General features: G+C 36.7%; 1 protein-coding gene across 4 annotated transcripts in view; it reads left to right on the top strand.

The window, feature by feature from the left end:
• SLC25A13 (solute carrier family 25 member 13) overlaps positions 1 to 20575 on the top strand; it is a 99199-nt gene that overhangs the window by 49419 nt on the left and 29205 nt on the right. For all 4 annotated transcript variants that reach the window (XM_035317344.1, XM_035317345.1, XM_035317343.1 and 1 more), the window contains 8 exons: positions 6490 to 6636; positions 8415 to 8553; positions 9382 to 9475; positions 9651 to 9735; positions 11942 to 12026; positions 12545 to 12703; positions 18836 to 18888; positions 19788 to 19868. In XM_035317344.1, the coding sequence (XP_035173235.1) occupies positions 6490 to 6636; positions 8415 to 8553; positions 9382 to 9475; positions 9651 to 9735; positions 11942 to 12026; positions 12545 to 12703; positions 18836 to 18888; positions 19788 to 19868 (843 nt within the window). The remainder of the gene's footprint in view (positions 1 to 6489; positions 6637 to 8414; positions 8554 to 9381; positions 9476 to 9650; positions 9736 to 11941; positions 12027 to 12544; positions 12704 to 18835; positions 18889 to 19787; positions 19869 to 20575) is intronic.

Genomic DNA, 20575 nt, shown 5'->3' with positions numbered 1-20575 from the left:
TACTGCATGAGTCAAAGAATATTAAATAACAGTATTGAACATTTTGGACCCAGATTAGTATTAAGAAATACTTCTGTCCATAAATAGCATGTTTACCAAATTGGTATTTAATTCTGTGCCGATATCCAATAAGATGATGTTTTGCTGTAGGCCATTTCCACACAATTCTTTTTTTTTTCATCATTTTTTGTGTTTACAATAGGGAAATACTACTTAGTTTTGCTTTTGGTATATAAAGAATAAAATACTATCTTTTGTTTACAAGGAATTCTTGCCTATATACACTTTGGGGTACTTTGTTACAGAAAGCAAAATATTGTGCTAATAAAAAAATAAACAGATTATCTGCATTTCAGCACTACTGTTAAAAATACTCTGTAGTAGGAAAAGTGATCCTTGAAGTGGTGAACATGTGAGATTCTTATTTGTATTCCGTCTGAATACTTAATGCCTGTATTAGTATTTACACTAGAGAGTTTTAAAATGGGAAACTGCTTGAAGACTGCAAGGTTTCTTTTTTTCTTGTTTACACAAGTATGTTAGTTCACAGTAGGGGGTGGTATCATTTTGATGAGGAATAATTAAGATAATGCTATTGAGACAAATGTTTCAAATTGACTTTGTAGAACAGAGCCTAATTAACTTCGTATGAAGAGGACGTCAGGTATCACATGATTAAATTGTATCCCCTCAGGTTTTGTATTGACTGTTGCAACTCCTAAGTAGCTCAGATATGCACCAATTTTGTGACAGAACGGTAAGCTAGAACCTCTTCTGGATAAAAGAACCAAAATGTTACTTTATCAGAAAAAAAGGCCTGTGGCCACACGTGTTCCTTGATTTTTCCAGTACTTCCTTCCACACAGAATGAGCCCTGGATGTGTATCTTGATTTTCTTGGATTACAATCACAGGCTTAACAGACTACCAGTCCTGTTGGCCTCATGTATCTATCTATCTGTTCAGAGATCAGAGGAAAGCCTGAAGAAAAACACAGAATGAAAAAAAGACGTAGAATCCTGGAATGGTTTGGGTTGGAAGGGATCCTAAAGATCATCTAATTCCAACCTCTCTGCCGTAGGTTGGCAGAGAGGTTCCAACCTCTCTGCCATAGGCAGAGACACCTTCCATGAGCAGGTGTACACTTGCATGTACATACGTACATACAAAAGGGTTTCAGAGCCACCAACCTAAAATAGCATGTAACCTCGTGGCTGGGTATTTGGAAGATTTAAGTTTTTTTGTTGTTGTTGTTTGTTTTGTTTTGTTTTTTTTTTTTTTTTTTGGTATTTTTGGGGTTCTTTCATGTTCTTTCTTTGAATTAGGAAAAGAATGAGCTGAGGCTTGAGTCATTAGCTTTGGATTTAAGTCCTCACTACTAGGCTTTTTCATCCCAGCAGAGGGATGATCCTCTTTTGTTAACAAAAGGACTTTCCTTCTATGTGATAATTTTCTGGAGAGAACTTAATTTGGTTTTGGGTTGTCTTTTTTGTTGTTCTTTTGTTTGTTTGTTTGTTTTTTAACCTTTATATACTGCAAAAGCATATCTTAGCTATGTAGCAGTGCAGGGTAAAAGGTTGTGTTGGAACACATCAGTGGTCCTCTCATGAACCAGACAGTCCTTTCAGTCATGATCTTTGTATGACAGAAAGAAGGAGGATGAGTGTAAACATGGAGAATAAGATCAACAAATGTGAGTGTCCTCTAGAGGGGTGAGATGCATTCAGGAAATGTTCTAAGGCTGCAAATTGAGTTGCTCTCAGCATTGGTACAGACAGCACGAACGTCTAAGCAAATTAATTGTCTTAAGACTGCTGAAACAGTTGTCTGGTATCAGCACAGTTCGTTAGGATGCTCAGTCAGTCGCAGTAATTGGGTACATCTATTTGCTGATTTTCTGTAACTGTAAATCTTGGAAATGTGAGTTTCCTTACTTACTGTTGCTTTGTAGCATTTTATTATAGATAGTGAATTTGGGGCACAGAAATGACGCTCAGCACAAATTGGAGAGTTAATACTCGCAGGCATAGAAATCTTCCTTTAAGTTCTGTAACCTTTGGTACTCAGCCTTTCCTTCTGACATTCTGCCTTTGCATGAGTCAGTCTTCTTGTTCTGATGTCTAGACCTTGGACCTTAGACAGCAGGAGACCACAGTGGATACCAGATTACCTCTCTGCATTCCAGATGTGTGAATGCTCTTTATATTGCACTTAACATGGACCAGATGGTACTGTAAGGCGCTTCAGGTACTGCTTTGTAAGTACAACGTAATTTGCCACTTCTAATGGAATAATCCAGCTAGAGTCAAATTCATTCATATTGGCTCCTATTATACCACATAAAGTTGTTACATATTCATTATCTGTTGCAGCATTTGGGCTAATCATCACTTCTGGCAAAGCCGAAGCTAGGCAGAAAATAACATTAGAATATTTTATCCATGCACAAGACAGATCTCTTCTAGCTTTAAATAAGAAGGGTTTTTTTTTGGTATTCTGAATATTTATATCCAGCCACCCCCTTTTTTGTCTGCAGTAACAGAGAAGTCCAAAAGTATAGCCTCCAAACTACTTAGCTCAAGTATGCTTAACAGTCTATCTGCATCAACACAGAGCTCAAGGTGTGTTGTTTTACCCTGCTTCTCATTTTGCTAGCTTAAAATTAGCTCAGATGTCTCTGCTACGTATCAGTCACATCCATATCTGTTTGGATATAGTCATGTTCTATTATCACTTAAATGGCAAGTCTGCTTCATGAAGCGCGATGCTGGCCCTTTTCCCAGCATGTGAAATCTATTCTGCAGAATGGATTTTAATATATGCTTATATGTGGACTTGCTAAATCCATTTCCACGTTATCTGGGGATTTATTCATGCCCAGCATATTAGTTGATGAAGTAGTACTCTTTTTAATTGACACCCCAGGTTTTGCTCCAGTAGAAAGGATTGTGCTGCATATGATGACTTGTAGATCCATTGGGATGGAGCCCCAGCATAAGTTTCTATCTAACTGGAAAGTAATGAAGTTTATAATGAGTTGTAAGTGAAAGCTGAGGTAAAATCTGTAGATGGGAAATAATTTCATGAACATTTTGGTGCCAGCATGCCTGCCATGATGTGCAAATTAATTTTTCACAGTCTTATACGAGCTGGGGGAATTTTGGACTTGCAGCATCAAGGGAGAAGCTTATTTTCTAAAGTATATCTACGTTTACAAAAAGTCTAGTCAGAGAAGGTTCTTTAGCATGTGTAATTTGTATTGCAAAGCAATGAGGATTGTATTCCTTTTAAACATAATCTGTCTCAGTAAGCAATACTGGACAGAAATAGGTAAAACAAATGTTTCTGCAGATCAGATAGCGTCTGTAAATGCTACTACAGCTTTGCTTTTTTCATTTTATTTTAAAGTGGTATTTTCTATATTACTGCATGTGCACGGCATAGGACATGTTATGAACATCTCATCAGATTTCCCTGATAAATTGCTCATAGCTGCTGAGCCTCATTTTGAAACACAGCCGTGCTGTGAGGTGCCTTAACTTTCAGACTCAGGGTCTGCTGGAATAGATAGCCTCTCCTTGGAGCTAAACATGTTAAGGAATTTATTGCATTGTTATGTAATGTACAGTGATCAGAGAAGTGACATCTGTCTGTTCTGTTCTGTGATAGATTTTATATGAGAAATTGTGTTTTGAGACTAAGTCTCCTTTGTATATAATTTCTGGACGTTCTCATATGCCCTGTCACTGTCTTGTTCACATTTTGGGACTGTCCTGTGACAGAAGGTCTTTGTGCTTCCTTCTGTTTGATGCAACCAGAACAAAACAATGCTTATCACAGTTCAAATAGCTGCAGCCTAAAAAGACCCTACCTTGCTGAGAAAGTCTTCACAAACTATTTGCAGTCTGCTTAAACAGTTTCATTTCTGAACTAAGGGTGCTAATAGGGAACTCCAGAAGGCTGAAATCACCTATTCAGAGCTTTGTTTTGCTGTCTTCTTACAGCTAAGCAGCTATTTACTAGCTGACAAGAATATGGGCAAATGGCAGCACTTACGCCTTGACCACGTGTTTAACCAAGTGGGATAATTGTCTCTAGTTAATTCCATGGGTACCAAGAAGATGGAAAGGAATCATGTAAGCAAGGAAAAGATGGGGTGGTTTGGCTTGTTCTTGATTGTGGTACTAACAGCCATTTTGTAATTAGCTGAGTGATGACAAGAAACATGCCCTTAACATATGTCGCTGGATCGGGAGCGCTGCTTTGCTTCTGTGGCTGTGACACTGCTCTCAGCCAAGGGCCCGCCAACACCTGGTGTGCAGAGGTGGTAGCAAACTGGACTTATGTTCTGCAAGTGGTCCTCCATTTTTCATTTTTTTTTAAACTGCATTTAAGTGCTGGTTTCTGCCACCACAGGACTGTCAGCAATTTCAGTGGTTAAAACAAATGGAATGAGAGAGAAGAAAGCAACATTCACTGTTTCCCATGTTATTCTTCTGCTAAATATAGGTGGTTTTTCTATGATGCTGCTACTTAATGACAATTGTTTTTGTTAATGTGTTCATATTTTTATTCATGTGTTCCTGTGTTTCCATCTGCTAGGAGGTGAGCATTTAGGGAGACAGGAGTTGTTATACCTAGCTCCTCTTCAGAGCTGTGCGCCTCCTGAGTAGCTGCCTGCCTCAAGCTGACAAGTTTTGTTGTGTTCCTCCCACTGTAAACCTCCCAGTGTTGCTTGCTTCCAAATTCTGTTGAAATTATAGGCACAATCGGAATGAAGCAGAAGCTTACATGGCCGCATCCAGCCGGATTGCTCAATTGTAACACCTCCACACAGGGGGCTGTAATGTAAAGGAAACGTGACAGAACTGAAATGGTAACACTTCAAATTATAACCCCCACAAGCATTTCTCATTAAAAGCAGAAATTTCTGAATAATTCTGGGAGTGAAGTGCCCTGTTGAAACACTGATCGGGCCTTTCCTCTCCCCCTGCCTTCACCTTCTTCTGCCTAATATATTAGGTGCTTCTCGTCATACCTTCCAGTTCAGGGTATAGTGTTTTAATTAGGAGTTAAGACTAAAATTAGAGAGGCTGGGAGACTGAAGTAAAAAGATGTAAATGGTTTGAGTGGCAGCATGCACCGGTGATTGCAGCATGAGGTGGGTGCGTGGCAGGATGGATGGTGGCTGCAGGCCTTCTGTGGACCTGCTCCTACGCCTGTTGAATTTCCCTTTCAACATTCACTCTCTGCCCCTTTGAATATTGCTGTGAGATAAACAGCAACTTAGAGAGGATCGTATTCACTGAGAGTACATCATGCTTGTGATTCCTGACTAGCCTGAGTCTTGGATTAATGGGACTTTTAAGGCGTATATTTGCAAATGGAATTAAAGTAATAGGATAGTGTTGTTGTCCACTGCAAGACTTGGCATAGCATAACTGGCATACTTTGCTGTGATTCCATTTTCTGAGTATTGATTATGAATATGTGTTCAGACTAGGCACTGTATTTCCAGTGAAGTATTTTTAAGCCTAGAAATTGAAAGGAAGGAGACGGTAATGATGTGTTTTCTTCCAGTCAGTAGAGAAATTCTGATCGGTAAGTCAAACTATGTCACCAAAATGTAATTCTGGTTTTAGCAAATTTGTAGAACTAGATAAAACTTCGATACATAATGTTAAGTTACCATCTGTGTAGGATTGTTCTTTTTAATTAAAAAATAAGAAAGTATTCTAACAGTAATTTATAAAGAAATGGAGAAGGTCACAGCAGAAAAAGACGCAAGTTTTTGAGTGGTTTAATGCCTTCTTATCTTCTCTCAGTGGTACATTTGAATCACAAACTGAGTTTATCAGGTGGTTGTATCAGATGATACTTGTGATAGGTCTCTTTGCCTGTTACTCTAGCTGAAATGTTTAGAGGTGACCTTTAACCAGTCATGATACAAAGAGTTTTAAATTAAACTGCTGCTGTCATTTATAGATAAATAATTTTAGATGAGGATGCATTTTGAGGGAACGCTTTCAGGACTAGTGGATGTCTGTGTGGAAATCTCTGCTCATTGCGTTGTCCTCATTCAAGCAGTAGCAAAGAATTTTATGTAATATTTTTTGACCTGCAGCAACACATACAATAAACTGGATAATGCACATCATGGAACACTTCGATGTTCGTGCATGGGAGATTGCCTCCACTTGTGGTGTATCAACATGCCCTCCATTTCTCAGTTAAATTAATTGTGTGACCTAATGCCCCCAGGGCAGAGAAATTGTAGCTGTTGTTTTAGATGCTCAGCTCAGTGACAGAGCCCATATATGCAACAGTTGGAAAAGGCTGAAAACTATACATACAATACCAATTAAAATCAGGTTACATGTAATTGTGTTTTGTTAACTATGAGCCATTCTATAGGAGTGCATTAAATAAATCTAACTGTTAAGGTAATAATTCTGAACTTTTTGTTTTGTTTTGTTTTTCATATATACAGGAGATACAATTAGAACATGCAAAACAAGCTTTTGTGCAGCGAGACAATGCTCAGGCTGGAAGAGTCACAGCTATGGACTTCAGGGACATTATGGTCACCATCCGACCACATATGCTGACGCCATTTGTTGAAGAATGTCTAGTAGCTGTGAGTACCTCTGGTAGCACCATTGGGAAAGACATGGGATACAAGGCTGAGGTTCCTTTTTAATGTAACTTGACAACTCTTTGTGGCACATAGTCCACGTTACAAATGCACGTTTTTTAAGCTTAGCAGTTGTTATTCTACACATAGGAAAGTTAACCCTCATTGCATTGCGTGTCCTCAACATTCCTGGTTTTCTGAGACAAAAGACAAAGCAAGTAGGTGGATCTTAGTAATGACCTACAAATGTGGAGTTCTGTGGCTATTTCTGGTTGTTCCTTTTTTTTCCTCAAATTAAAAATGCACAATTGCATTCTATTTAGGAAGTCATCCTCAAAGGACTTGCATTGTAATGTCAGCTCTGATCTTTGGAGGGTAATTTCCAGACACTTGGGAGAGTGTATAAACTGCAACACCACCCAAGTGCATTCACTGATAGTAGTTACACATCAGTGTACACATTTTTTGGCTTGAAATGCATTTTATTATTTAGTGGACATTTTCCTGATTTCTAGACCCTATCGTTATATTTCTGTTATCCATTAAGCAGAATCTATAATTTTAATTTTTAGTAAGTTATTAACTTTCTGCCATATCACATAAGGAAAGTCTCCGTAGTTTTCCAGGAAGAATGGCCTTTCAGAACATATGAGATTTGTCTTTTGTGAACTGTGTTTCTCACAAAGCAGAACTTCTATTACAGCATGATAGGCCAAATTAAATATTATTCATGTTTAGATGAATATGAAGAAGAAAAAAAAAGGTACATTTGGTTTTGACCACAGTTTCTAATCTTGGAAATTTGTAGCAGCTCTTTCCAAATAATCTGAAGTCTGGCTATGTCCAGGCTTAAAGACATTTGTTCTTCTTTGATTTGTAATGGAGAATTCCAGGGAGATGTGTAAAGTGATGAGAACTGCAAACTGTGTGCAGAATATTGAAAGAAGCATGCAGTGAAAAGCATAGCGAGAAGACTCATGGACAATGATTTCTGGTACCTTCTTCCTCTGTTCATTCCCCCTGTTAGCAGTTTTCCTGGGTCATATTCTCTCTCAGAAAATATCAGATGAGATTTTTGATTCTCCCTCAAGGTCAATTAAATTTTGGCAAGCTTGTACATTGTTTTCAGAAATTTTGTAGATCACCAATCTTATACTTTAAATTAGTGAATTGGCCCAATATTTTTTTCTGTGTGCAGGCCCAACACCACTTCACAATAAAGGCTTAGGTTCAGTAATCACTTGAGAACGAATAACTGTTTGAAACTCATTGTTCCCATTTGGCGTGACTGCCTGATAAAAGCCTGAGAGCTTACTGCTGGTTTTCCACAACTTGAAATGTCTGTGAATTTAAATGTTTGAGTTGACCTTTTTCAGAATGTGTTTTGATTTTGTTGAAATTTTCTGTATAGTAATATACTTTACATGTAGAAGTAGATTTCCTCATTACTAGAAATAAGCCAACTTATAAAACATTTCCAACTGAAACAGTACTGAAACTTGAACTTTGTAAATTACTACTGGTTATGTTGTTATAATCCTGCATATGTATTTGTTTAGGTTTGTAGGGTGGGGAGAGTTTTACATTCTGGTCATGATTAGTTTCAGTAACATAAGAATCTTTCATAGTTTTCTTTATTTTGCATTTTTTTTTAAAAAAAAAAAAAGCAACTCTGTGCTACTGTCACTCTTATAAAAATAATTTGTTTCAAAATCTTTATGTCAAGATTTTTCTTTTAACACTCTCCCTTCTCTTTTTTTCTTTTACTGTCTCTACTCTAGGCTGCTGGAGGTACCACTTCCCATCAGGTCAGCTTTTCCTATTTTAATGGATTTAATTCTCTCCTTAACAACATGGAGCTCATTAGAAAGATCTACAGTACTCTGGCTGGAAATAGAAAAGATGTGGAAGTCACTAAGGGTTGGTATAAATGTTTGCAGTCTGGAAGTTTCCTTGGGCATTTGGCTGGGGCAGGGTGGAGGGGAAGACCTCATCTGTATGCTTTTAAATCAATGGGAGGGGGAGAAAGCTTGCTTTGTTCCTGTTTCGTGGTACATCAGTAGTTTTGTACATTCCTGCTGGAGTCCACCTTCCAGGTTTTTCATTTGTTTCCATCAGAAAAAAAGGTCCTGGTAAAACTGGCGGTGGGGGCAGGGTGAGGAAAGTATGTATAGATATATAAAAGTTTAAAAAACTTCCTAGGACTCCTGCCAAATTGGCAGCCTATTAAAGTGACCTTCAAGGGTAGTTGAAGAATTCCATAAACTTGTATTGGCGGCACAGTAAGCTGATCTACAAGCTTGGAACAAGATGTTATCTGCTATATCTAACCACTTTTATAGAGAATTCCCTGTGCAACGCCAAAGTTTCATTAATGTGGCCTACCCTGACTATGCATGAAAAGTTCCACATCTCTTGACTCCTGATTTTTTTTGCCTTTTTTTTTTCCCCTGACCCGCAACTGATTGATACCGTATGTCAAATATCCTAAATCCTACTGATAGCACTAAGCTTTAAGACCAGAGAGTAGTACTTGTTTGCATGATGGATATACCATTTCAAATATACATTTATGTAGCAGCAGGAACACTTTAGTGGTGGGTCACTTTTATTTCTCTCTCCCCTTCCTCTCCACACCAGCATCTTCTGCTTAATACTAAAATATAAAGTAACTTCGAGGTGCTTTGGATTACTTGTATCTGGTTTGATTAGTTTTTCTCTCTCTTCTGTATTTCTGTTCTGTTGCAGAGGAGTTTGTTCTGGCAGCTCAGAAATTTGGTCAGGTTACACCCATGGAAGTTGACATCTTGTTTCAGTTAGCAGATTTATATGAGCCGCGGGGGTAAGTGAAGAATTATCTATCCTTCCCTTTTTTCTTTCCTCTTCTCTCATACTCTGAAGGAGAGGGAGGTGGTGGTGGGAAGCAGAAGGGTGTAATGTAGTGGTCAAGTGCGGGTAACTCCTTGTGATCCAAAACCTCTCTGTAAGCAATCACTAAGCTGAATTAATTTCCTCAGGCGCATGACATTAGCTGACATAGAAAGAATTGCTCCTCTGGAGGAAGGGACGTTGCCCTACAACCTGGCTGAGGCCCAGAGGCAGGTAAGAACAGGAGGCAGCAAGATGCTGTTACGTATTGTGTTCTGTACCCAGTGTCAGATAAATAGTTATCCTACCTCTCTGTGTAGTCATAAAGCTGAGTTGCTTTTCTCTTGTGTTTTGTAATACCTGTGAGGGATATCTTCTTGTTAGAATTTATTTTTAACCTGTCATCTCCGTCTCTTCTCTGTGCCCCTTTCTCTTCGGTTGCATTTTGACAGGTTAAATGTAATTGACTTTGGAAAGATAAAACAAGACATATGAGCGTTATCCAGCCATTTAGTAAATATTAGGTGTATACCTAATTAACTTGTTTATGTTTCATGATTCTGTTGCTCTCTGTTCTTTTTAATGAGGAAAGACTTCCTGCTCTAAGTATGGATGGTAAATTCAGCATCTAACCTATTAAATGGCAGCCCTTGTTCTGAAAATGCATGCATGCTCAAGGCTTCAGAGTATTCTCTGCTTTGCTTTATACTCTGCTGGGTATCAAAATAGGAGAAATTTTGTTTAGTCTACCATCACAATTTCCCTATAAGCAATAATACTCTCTGTATGTACAAAAACTAAAGGATATTGGCTTTCTCTTGATGGTATAACAGAAGATGAACTTCTGTTGTGTTAGAGGCAAAAAGAAATCAAACTTACTGATTTAAATGTCAAACTTACTGCTTTTTTAGTTTTTATATTATTGTAGCATATATTATATTTTTCATGATACAAGTTACTATACAAATAGATTTAAAACTAAGCCTGTTTCTGTTTTTCTCTTTCTCTCTGTCTATTTTAAGGCAGTCGTAACTTTGTGTCTTGTGAGACTAACTTTTTTTTGTTTTGTTTTGTTTTCCTACTCTGGGTCTGTGCAGAGACGCCAGTTTGACCACAATGATTTGATGCAGGCTACATTTTTAGGGCTACCAGGCCATAAGCCAAGCCTGTGTGTGTATGTGTGTACACATGTGTCTCTTTGGCTTCTCTTTCTTTTTCTCCTCCCTCCCCTACACTTGAACACCACCACCACAACTCCAAGACAGTATCTAGGATGGTGGTTTTCTGTTTGTTTGAGCAGTGACTGAATGTTGACTCTGCTGGGGTGAATTCAAATGAGCAGGCTCCCAAAAGCTGGCTGTCTATTCCTAGAAGACTCCTAAAGGAGTTAAAAGCTTGGACTGAATATCAAGTAACATAAGTTACAATAGGTGGCAGTAAAATGTAGCCAAAAATGCAGTTATGAAAGGATTAACATCTTCAATTTTTGCTTTGGGCTCCTGTCCTTTCCAATATGATTTATGCCATTTTAAGAGGCTAGGACATGTGAATCTGCTTAAAATCTCACCATTTCTCTCTATCTGCCTCTACCTTTTCATTTTCCCATCAAGTTCCTTTTTAATGTCATCTTCTTTATGCTCAAACTGAAATGATTTTCAGCTACGTTGATACCTTCATCTTGTTTTTTGGCCTACTCCAGATAGATTGGAGTATTAGCTTAAACCTAAACTTATTTTCAGAAAAAATATATATATAACATCTATATATATTTCAGGAAAAATATATATATGTAATCTATTTTTCAGAAAAAAAATCTGTATGAAGAACTAAGGACCCTGCATATTTTTTGTTACACAGTTATATTTTCTGAGATATTTTTACTGATATATATTTTCTCTCATTGGATAGCAATTTTTAATCTGGAGCAGTTCTGAAATTTATTTTTCATTCAGTTGAATCTAATGCTCATAGAGTGTGAGAAAACTGAAATTGTAAGGGTATTTTATGAAACCCTATTTTCCTTGAGCAAATGTATATGAATAATGCTTGCATACATGCTTTGACAGCCTGAGAGGTAATAGGTACACCTATTTTTGGCCACAATTCTAAACTGGAGTTGCTTTTAGCTGTAGAATATTAATAACCTAAGATGTAATATGTGTGCCCTTTCAAAAAAGTGTTTGGATTGTTGATTTTAGAGTTGTATAATTTCTTGTAGCATCAGTCTTTCTTGTATTTTCTGTCCCAAACCAAAGAGGCTGTACTATATGATGCTTAGAAATGCATTTAAAAGAAATAATTGAAAACAAAATCTCCAATGTATTCTCGGATTTTCTCCAGGTATTTGTATACTGTCTAATCATGAGATGTTCCCTCATGAAATACAATTGTCTGATTATTTTTCTTGTCCTCTCTTTTATTTTAAATCCTGTCTCAACAGAAAGCTCCGGGTGATGTGTCTCGACCTGTTCTCATTCAGATTGCAGAATCAGCGTACAGGTTTGCCCTTGGTTCAGTAGCTGGAGGTTAGTCATGGCTGAGCAAAATAGTATTCATCTTCACTGTTTTTTTTGTTTGTTTGTTTGTTTGTTTGTTTTTTGTTGTTTTTTTGTTTGTTTTGTTTTGTTTTTTGTTTTTCCTTTTCTTCTGCACTTCTTCCCCTTCTGCCTTTCATTTGAGTGTGGAAGGCTTCCCCATCTTTCCTTTGAATCCATATCTAAGGACAGGTATGACTATAAGATGGGAAGAGGTCATCTGGTCTACAAGAATTTATGGAATTTATGAAAAATTGTTGGAATTTGCGGGTGGTGTTTCTACTTAATTTGTCACCAAACCAGTTTCAGAGGAATCAGATTAATAATGAAGTAGGGTCAAGAAATGCTTTTGGTTAAAATAGTGGGTGGTCGTTTTATATATCCAGAACATAATAAGGAGAAAAAAAGATAAAACCAAGTGTAGAGAGAGAGAGAGAAATGTGGTAGATGACAGTTGCAGTCAAACACCACAAATCATTATTTTCTTACAGCTTGATTTTTATTTGCAGCTGTTGGAGCCACGGCAGTCTACCCAATTGATTTGGTAAAAACTCGTATGCAAAACCAGCGCTCTACAGGCTCTTTTGTGGGAGAACTTATGTATAAAAACAGCTTTGATTGCTTCAAGAAAGTGCTACGTTATGAAGGTTTCTTTGGGCTTTATAGAGGTAAGTTTGGAAGGTGGCATATACTAATGGTAAGATACAATGAAGAGTTCAGGGGAACAATGGGTTTTTAAGACCATTTTGTAAAGGCTTCAGTTTTGTCTGGCTTGTACTTTTGTTTCATTTAAAATCTCAAATTGATTTGCATTCCTATTCTAGCTGAACTGTTTGTGAACTTATTGATAATTAAAACATTGTAATGAGAATGTCTTTGTGGGACCTTTCTGTCCTTGGCTTCCTCATCTGCAATAGGGTAGCAGTAGCAATTTCCTGTAGCAAAACTGTACTATTAGACAAGTTTTCATTTACTTAGCAGTCCTTAGTTCCAAGAGTGTTTTGTCCTGTTTAGTAAGAAGTTAGACAAATCATCCTTTCTGTTTGTGTTTTTTGTTCTGTTCTGTTGTTTTTTCAGTGTTCTTTCTCATCTGTTTTCTTACTATTAAAAGCATACAACTGTTTTGAAAATATGGCACCTTGTTATTAACCAGATCTCCTTTTGTGATATCTCTTGTGACAAATCAAATCTCTTTGAACCACTTCCATGTGCTTCACTGATCACTGGGAATTGTCATCTTTATCAAGTTTTATGTATACCCCTTCTGAGCTTGTCAGTGTTGAGTCAGCCAGAGAGATTAGCTAGGATCAACCCACTTAGCTTAATATACGTAACCATTACTCCCAATGAAATTACTCCTATGAAATTAGGTGTTCCAAGCTCCCTTTATTGTCAATGGAGAAAGCTCCAAAAGCTCATCTGCTCTGTCCAGGAACTAAATCATGCTCACTTCGGGCATCTTAGATAAGTGCCTGCAGTCAAGTGATGGATTTTTTATTTTGTCCTTGTCACAGTTATGGTATCAATGATGTAAGTTCAGGTAAGTCGGAAGGAGTTATAAAGAATCATAAACTACTGAGTTCTGTGCATTTGTCTGTAGTTTTTCTCTGTCAAAGAGATAAAGCAAATTATATTTCTAGTATCTGCGTTATAGAGATACCTCCCCCCCATCTGCCATGTTTATTGGGGTGAGTTTGAAATTTGCATAATTTATTTTTAGCGATCTTGCTTAGGAAGTTTTTTAATTTTTGAAAATGAGGATACTGTAATGACTGAACTGAATTTCAAAAAACAGTTGAGTCAGGAAAGAGGAATGGAAGATTTCAGTAGAAGAAGTTATGGTCTGGCAAAGCCGTATGCACCTGAAAGGGGAAAACAAACAAACAAAACGGAAAAAAAAAATGCTTACAGTGGCATAAGACAAAGTGCGAAACAACTCTAAAAGTAAGTGTTGTGATACATGGGCACTCTGTAATATACGATCTGAGTTGCTGGAAGTTGGCTAAATAGCTCCTCCACAAAATACAGACTTTGTAATTCTTTCAGCACAACTGGAGATGGGAAGACTGTTATCGATTGTGACTGAGACCATTTTTTGAGTAGGCCTAGTAATTTAATAAAGAGTATCGACATGGTTTCCATTTTGTAAGGGTTTATATTTAATTGGGATCGTAAAAAGTCTCAGTTATTGGCTAAAGAACAAAATATATTCCCTGCAAATGTATGCTTGCTTCTTCCATGATCCTGAAAGAATAAATATGCAGAAATCCACAACCATCCACTCCTGTCTTATATAAATTCTGAAGTATGGTGATTTTTCACCCAGAAAAAAAAAACTCAGAAATGTGAAAAATGTGGATTCTTAATTCAATTTGTTTGTTGTGGTTTTGGAGTGATCTTTCATTGCCAAATTCAGGGAACTATTGAAGCCTTCATCAGTATAGCTTGATTTACCATTCTCCATCCCCTTTGCTACTTTTCAGTCTTCCTAGGCATACAGAACAGTAAAATCCCAGACAGTTTGGTGGTGCTGGTCTTCTAAACCCAAGACAATAATCTCATTTCTGGATTATATAGGAAAAATTGTGCAATGGCAAAGAACACCATCATTTCAGAGGAAACTGAGACCTGCACTTGTACAGATTCTCTACTTAAAAGGCAGCCTGATTTAACTTCTTTCTTTAAAAAGAGTCAAATGGTGAAAACTTCTTAAGAATGCGGAGTTTCCATAACTCCGTGTGTTTCCATAAATTCAGACTCTTGCCTAATTTCTAAGTAGATCGTGTTGGGGAAAGCTGAGCAACCAAGTGCAGAATAAAGGTTTCCAGTTAAGCTTGAGAGAGGACAGGAAAATTTGCAAAGAACGTTTTATTTACACAATGTAGCACAGTAAAGTTACAGCAAGAATCATCTAATTCTAATCTTAGTTACCACTCTAGCTAAGACACTGTACACTTACTAAGACACTATACTTAGACTGTGGTGCATTCAGAGTTAAGCAAATTTTTTTTCTTCCAGTGGAGAAGGGAGCAGTAATTGGTAGTTTTCTCCTACTTAGCTGAAAAGTGATGCAAAACCTTTAAAAAAAAAAAAAAAAAAAAAAAAGGAACAAAAAAAAAACTTGTAGAAACATTTGGAGCAATGGTCTGTTTGTCATACCACACTGCAAGATAGCCAGCAGGAATTACAAACCCTACTCTGAACCCAGCCATTTCAGAGGATATTTTTAATACAAGGCACACAGTTACATCCAGTGAAGTGAACTGATTTTTTTTTTTTTTTTTTAATCATTATTTTATTCCAAACTTGAAAAGGGCTAAACCACCATGTTCTAAACCACCATCTCAGATAAGGATAAATTACACCATCTTGTGGATGTACAGAGAGCACTAAATTCTGTTTAATGCAAATTTGATTCTAAGGATAATCAGCTTTTCTACTGAGAAGGTGCTTCGATTTTTTTAAAACAACAAATGTGATATCAACTGCTTTAGAATCATTAACTTTATGATATCCATTATTTGAATGCTGCATTGTTAGATTAATTTTTGTTAAGACTGTGCATATGAGATAAAATTTTCATGTCTCTTTCTCTGCATGGCTAAAAAGAAAACTCATGTCAGGTACCTATAATTTACTGTTGTGGCTACATTTATACCTGAAATATGTATTTAGAAACTCACGGGTATTTATATATATGCAAATATAAGAAAATTTTGGAAACTGATCTGTCAACATCTCTTCCAACTGATGAGGTCACCTATATTTCTTATTTTAATTGTGTGTCCACCTAACGAGTCACAGAATGCTTCGTAGTCTTAAGCAGTGAGATTAAGAGATTATTTTGTCTATACCTGAAGGAATTTTTATGGGAAATAAAAATACCAGAGATAAATTGCAGCTCATTAAAATGTTCAGTGGCCGTGCATTTCAGTTAATGTCACTTCACCAAGAGGATGAGAAAGACAGGAAATGCTGTGGAATACTGTTATCTGTGATCATTAACTGTTAAGGGACCTGTTAGTTTTATTTAAGATGGTGCTTCTAGCACTACAGTGACCTCAGATGCCTTCTGATCTTAGATTTTAGCATTCATTCATTCATTCATGATCCAACTTCATTATTCTTGATGGACTCCCATGCAAATGATACAAGACCATGGCAGGAGCTTTCCTCTACAATATGCAATGAAGTAGCATTTTTGTGGAGTGCAAGTACAAGCCTACTCCTACCCTAAAGTTTTGTCACGGCACAACATCTTCATGAAATAAATACCCTGTTTGCAATCTGATCAAGCCATGCTCAAATGGCAACTGGAAATTAATTGCCCAGTTTCTCATATGAACAGAAAAATGTTGCAGTATTCTGTTCCCACCTTAACGTCATGTGTCCAAATGGTTTCAAATATTAACCTACACTGAGCAACAACTCCTTCACTCTGTAGGTTTTTCTAATACGATGGGAAAATGATATTCATTACACAATGTGAAGCTGAAGTTTCACTGTTAACAGTCTGAAAAATGCTTTGACCAAATAAGACTTACTTGCTCAATACCATCACCACAACTGGGCTGGATGAGCTCATGCATGTATATTGTTCAGCTATATTTAGGCTGCTTTCAGAAGGTAACTCTGAATGCAGCTTTCTGTAATCTCTCTCACATAAAGAGCTATGAAGGAGCATTGGATATATAAAAATGAGTTGTATAATGTGTTTGCTGTATTCTATACTAGCAGGCTGCCTATGTGCAAAATGTTATTCTGGAACGTTACATGCGTTTTTTTAAGACAATTCTAAGCCTGTCCTACATCTGTGCATGTGACACATTGCTGATCTGCTAATGCACAGTGATACTGAAAAATGCTCAGCATGTCAGGATAACCCCAACAGAAAAATAGCATTTTCCTACGTGTCCCTAGATGTGCTATCTTTCTTCTCAAACTTAGCATCTCTATTCTGTTCAGAACTCTTTTGACAGGGCTCCCATCAAAAGGATAAGTAATAAAGAGAATTGAGTTTTGATAATCATAATGTATAGAATGCACAGGTACCCCTTGGAAATAGCTTTATTACATAGGTATGAGAGCAAATGAAGAGCTCCTCTGGAGACAGTGCCTTTTGTTCAGCTGGAGACAGTGTCTTTTTAATCACTGAAGATACAAATTCATTAGCAAAAATGTCTGTACAGATCCAGATATGTCCCATAGATGTAAATTTAGATTAATACTGTAGCAGATACAAAGAGAATTTGGTCTTTATAAGATAAAAGCTGTAAAAATTGTATTCAGTGTATATCCTTGCTTTTATTCATAGTGCTTCAGAAAGTGCAATATTCAGTTATACAATTGTGATGGTTTTAATATTTTTTCATTGAGGTCTGAATTCAAGTCAACTATGCAACTAAAATTGATTCTGAAATTCAAATTTTGAAATTTTACTTAGCAAAATCTCTTCTTCTGAGCAACTGTACATGAACTTAATATTACTGCACTCTTTTGTTTGAATATTCAGCCATATGATCATATTTCAACATAGTTTTCTCAGGTAACTGTTAGGTGTGTATGTGTCTCAGCTGTATGTGCAATTAATTACTCTTTTTGACACTTTAAAAACAAAAATACTAATAACAAGGGCAAAATTTTAAAGGCAATAGTTTATAAATATGGCTGGGTTTTTGGCTACCACAACCCAAATGGTGCTACTCTCTGCCATCTTTTTCTTATTAAGGAAACTAACCAGTGACTGGTAGTAACCAGTAAAGCTGATAGATGGTAGGAGAATGGAAGAGTACGCTAGTCCAGTGCACGTTCATTTTTCTTTGTTATTCTGATGTTTAGCTTTTTGGGAAAATGCTTTTCAGCAAGTGAGCTCTTGAGGTGGAACCTTAATTGTTGTCTCTTTTTCTCCAAAGAGAAAACCATGGGGAACTGCAAATGTCAGACTTTGTAGAAAGTAGCCAGAGGTGCTGCCTGAGCTGCTAAAACAAAGGGGTCTGCACCAGCAGCCTATTCTAGCCTGTGTGATTTGAATGGTGCCTTAATTTCATTATCCTTGTGAACGCTTACAACACCATTCTAGCCCCAGGCTTATTTGGTAAACTCTGCATGTTTTTAGGTTGTGTCGCCCAAACGAGATACAGTCTATTCACTTCAGGCAAGTGAAACCAGTAGTCAGATTCCCACTTCCAGTTTATACTGCATCACTCCTAACAAAATAAAACAGGAAATTCCATAGCCGGGAAGAAAGCAGCATAATTTAAGAACTGGTGAGTTAACTGGGCAAAGTGCTCAAGAATGCAGTCATACATGCTTGAATGTTTTGCATTATTTTGATTCTTTTCCCCTTGGATCCTACCATCTAATGGCACTGGTTTTGCCAGGAAAAGGTAATGCACACATGACTTTTAAAATATAAATACATCTTATATCTTAAAAATTCATTAGTAGGTCTTCAGACGTTTTTGTGTGAAGATGCAAAAAAATAAATGTTAGTGTAGCACAAAGTACTGAAACATAGTTGGCAACATCTGTATTGGTGTTTAAGTGTAAAGCAAGCTAATATCACAGATTTAAAAAAGCTAAAGTAACTACGGCGTATGTAGGAAGTTAATCTGACTTGAAGTGGTAGCACAAAGTTTGTTCTCAAAATGGAATGTTTAAGTACTCTCATTAAATCTAATAACACAAAATCGCTGTAAAAATTGCCCGTTTCTAGGTGGTGATCTCTACATACATTTGTTGATTTGTTTAGTTAATACCAAGTTACTTGATGCATTGAATTCTCTTTTTCCACGTTGCAGGTCTGTTACCACAGCTATTAGGAGTAGCACCAGAGAAGGCCATAAAACTTACCGTAAGTTTGCAAATGGATTATTTTCACATTTCTCCACATTTTAAAATCTAATTACAATAAGCATGTTAAGGATTTTTACTCTTAATGTGTCAGATTCATGGTACACTGCATTCCATCATTTTTGCTTGATAGAAACTTAATTACAAACGCACAAAACAACTATTTATATCTCACTTGCGAACATTACAGGTGGCACACAAGTCACATACTTACACATATATTTTAAGAATTTTACTGGAAACTTATTGTTCAGATTTGCTCCAAAATATAACAAGCTTATTCAATTTCTTCATCTTATCGTCCTATTTGTAAATAGTTCAGGCCTGAGCAAAAATTTAATAACTATTTATTGGGTTTTGTGGGCTTTTGTTATTTTTTCTCCATGTAGTTTAATTTTTGCACTACTGGAGATTATTTGAACATGTAGTGAAGTGCTGGTAAAAATTGCATTATATCCCAATGACTGGTTATTCACAAAAGCTCGTAGAATACATTTTAAGAACAGAAAGGTGCTTAATGTTGTTAAATGGAATTACTATTGCATTAAAACTTAGTATTAAACATTCTGATATTAATTCTGATTTATACTTAAATTTCTGAATGTAGTGAACGTTTCTAAAATCTTAAATGAATTTATCATTAATTTTTAGATAGTGGTTATATTATTTAATTACTGACTTTCCTTTTTTTTTCCAGTCATTCATTACTGAATGCTGAAAATCTTTGTTGGAAAGAAAATCATAGCTAACTTTGCAATATGTCATTTGGTTTCTCTAATATCTGTTAGCTTGGTAGCTTCATGGATGTATTTGCATTTTCAGTTGCACAAAATTTGCAGCTCATGAGTGTTTTCTCCAACCTTTTAATTTATCAACTTTCATCAATGTTTGTTTTTTAAGGTTAATGATTTTGTGAGAGATAAGTTTATGAGTAAAGATGGCTCTGTCCCGCTGGCTGCAGAAATTCTTGCTGGTGGCTGTGTAAGTATCTTTAATTTCCTTCGTATGAGATACATGAAAGTACAGTGTGTAAGATTAACTATGTGGACTAAGGCTTCTGTTTAACCACAGATCCGGTTCAAGAGCAGACTCTGCTAGAGCATCTCAGTTCTTTCCTAGATAGGCCAGCCGCTCTTGATGAAAGGGTAAATGTTTCTGTGCATCGTGCCTTTTAACTGCGCTGTATAATTCTCACAGCTTAGAGTTTGTTTCCTTAATAAAGAACGTGTCTTTATGAATGTTGGCTGTAGCTTATGGCCTAAAGAGGATTCATGCTAACCTTTCCAGAAGTTAATAATTAGTTACTACTTTGTGGCACCCACTCTGCCACGTCACTTCTTTCCTGATGTGTTATTGTGCCCACTAATTTTCACTTTTTGCAGTGATACTGGCTTTTTGAAATGGCAAAAACTACTCATGCTTCTTTTGAGTTCGTAGCAGACGTAGGCTGTGTAATGTTAACTCAGTGCATAATGCATTCCTGAATGTAGGCTGTATTTAAAACCCACTACGTTTTTAAGATTGTTTTCCTTTCACGGAGTAGTATCTTAATGAACAACTGGTATATTACTGGGTAAATGATAATACTTCACATTTTGGTCTAGTTCTGTCTGTTCACATTACAGCTTACTTTATCTGGTGTATTGATTTTGTTCTAGCAAATGCAAATACTTGAAGTAAAATGAATA

This window comes from Oxyura jamaicensis, chromosome 2, assembly GCF_011077185.1.
Source record: "Oxyura jamaicensis isolate SHBP4307 breed ruddy duck chromosome 2, BPBGC_Ojam_1.0, whole genome shotgun sequence".
NCBI classification, from domain to species: domain Eukaryota; kingdom Metazoa; phylum Chordata; class Aves; order Anseriformes; family Anatidae; genus Oxyura; species Oxyura jamaicensis.
Note: the sequence above shows the minus strand (reverse complement) of the source record. Positions and strands in the feature narration are given on the sequence as shown.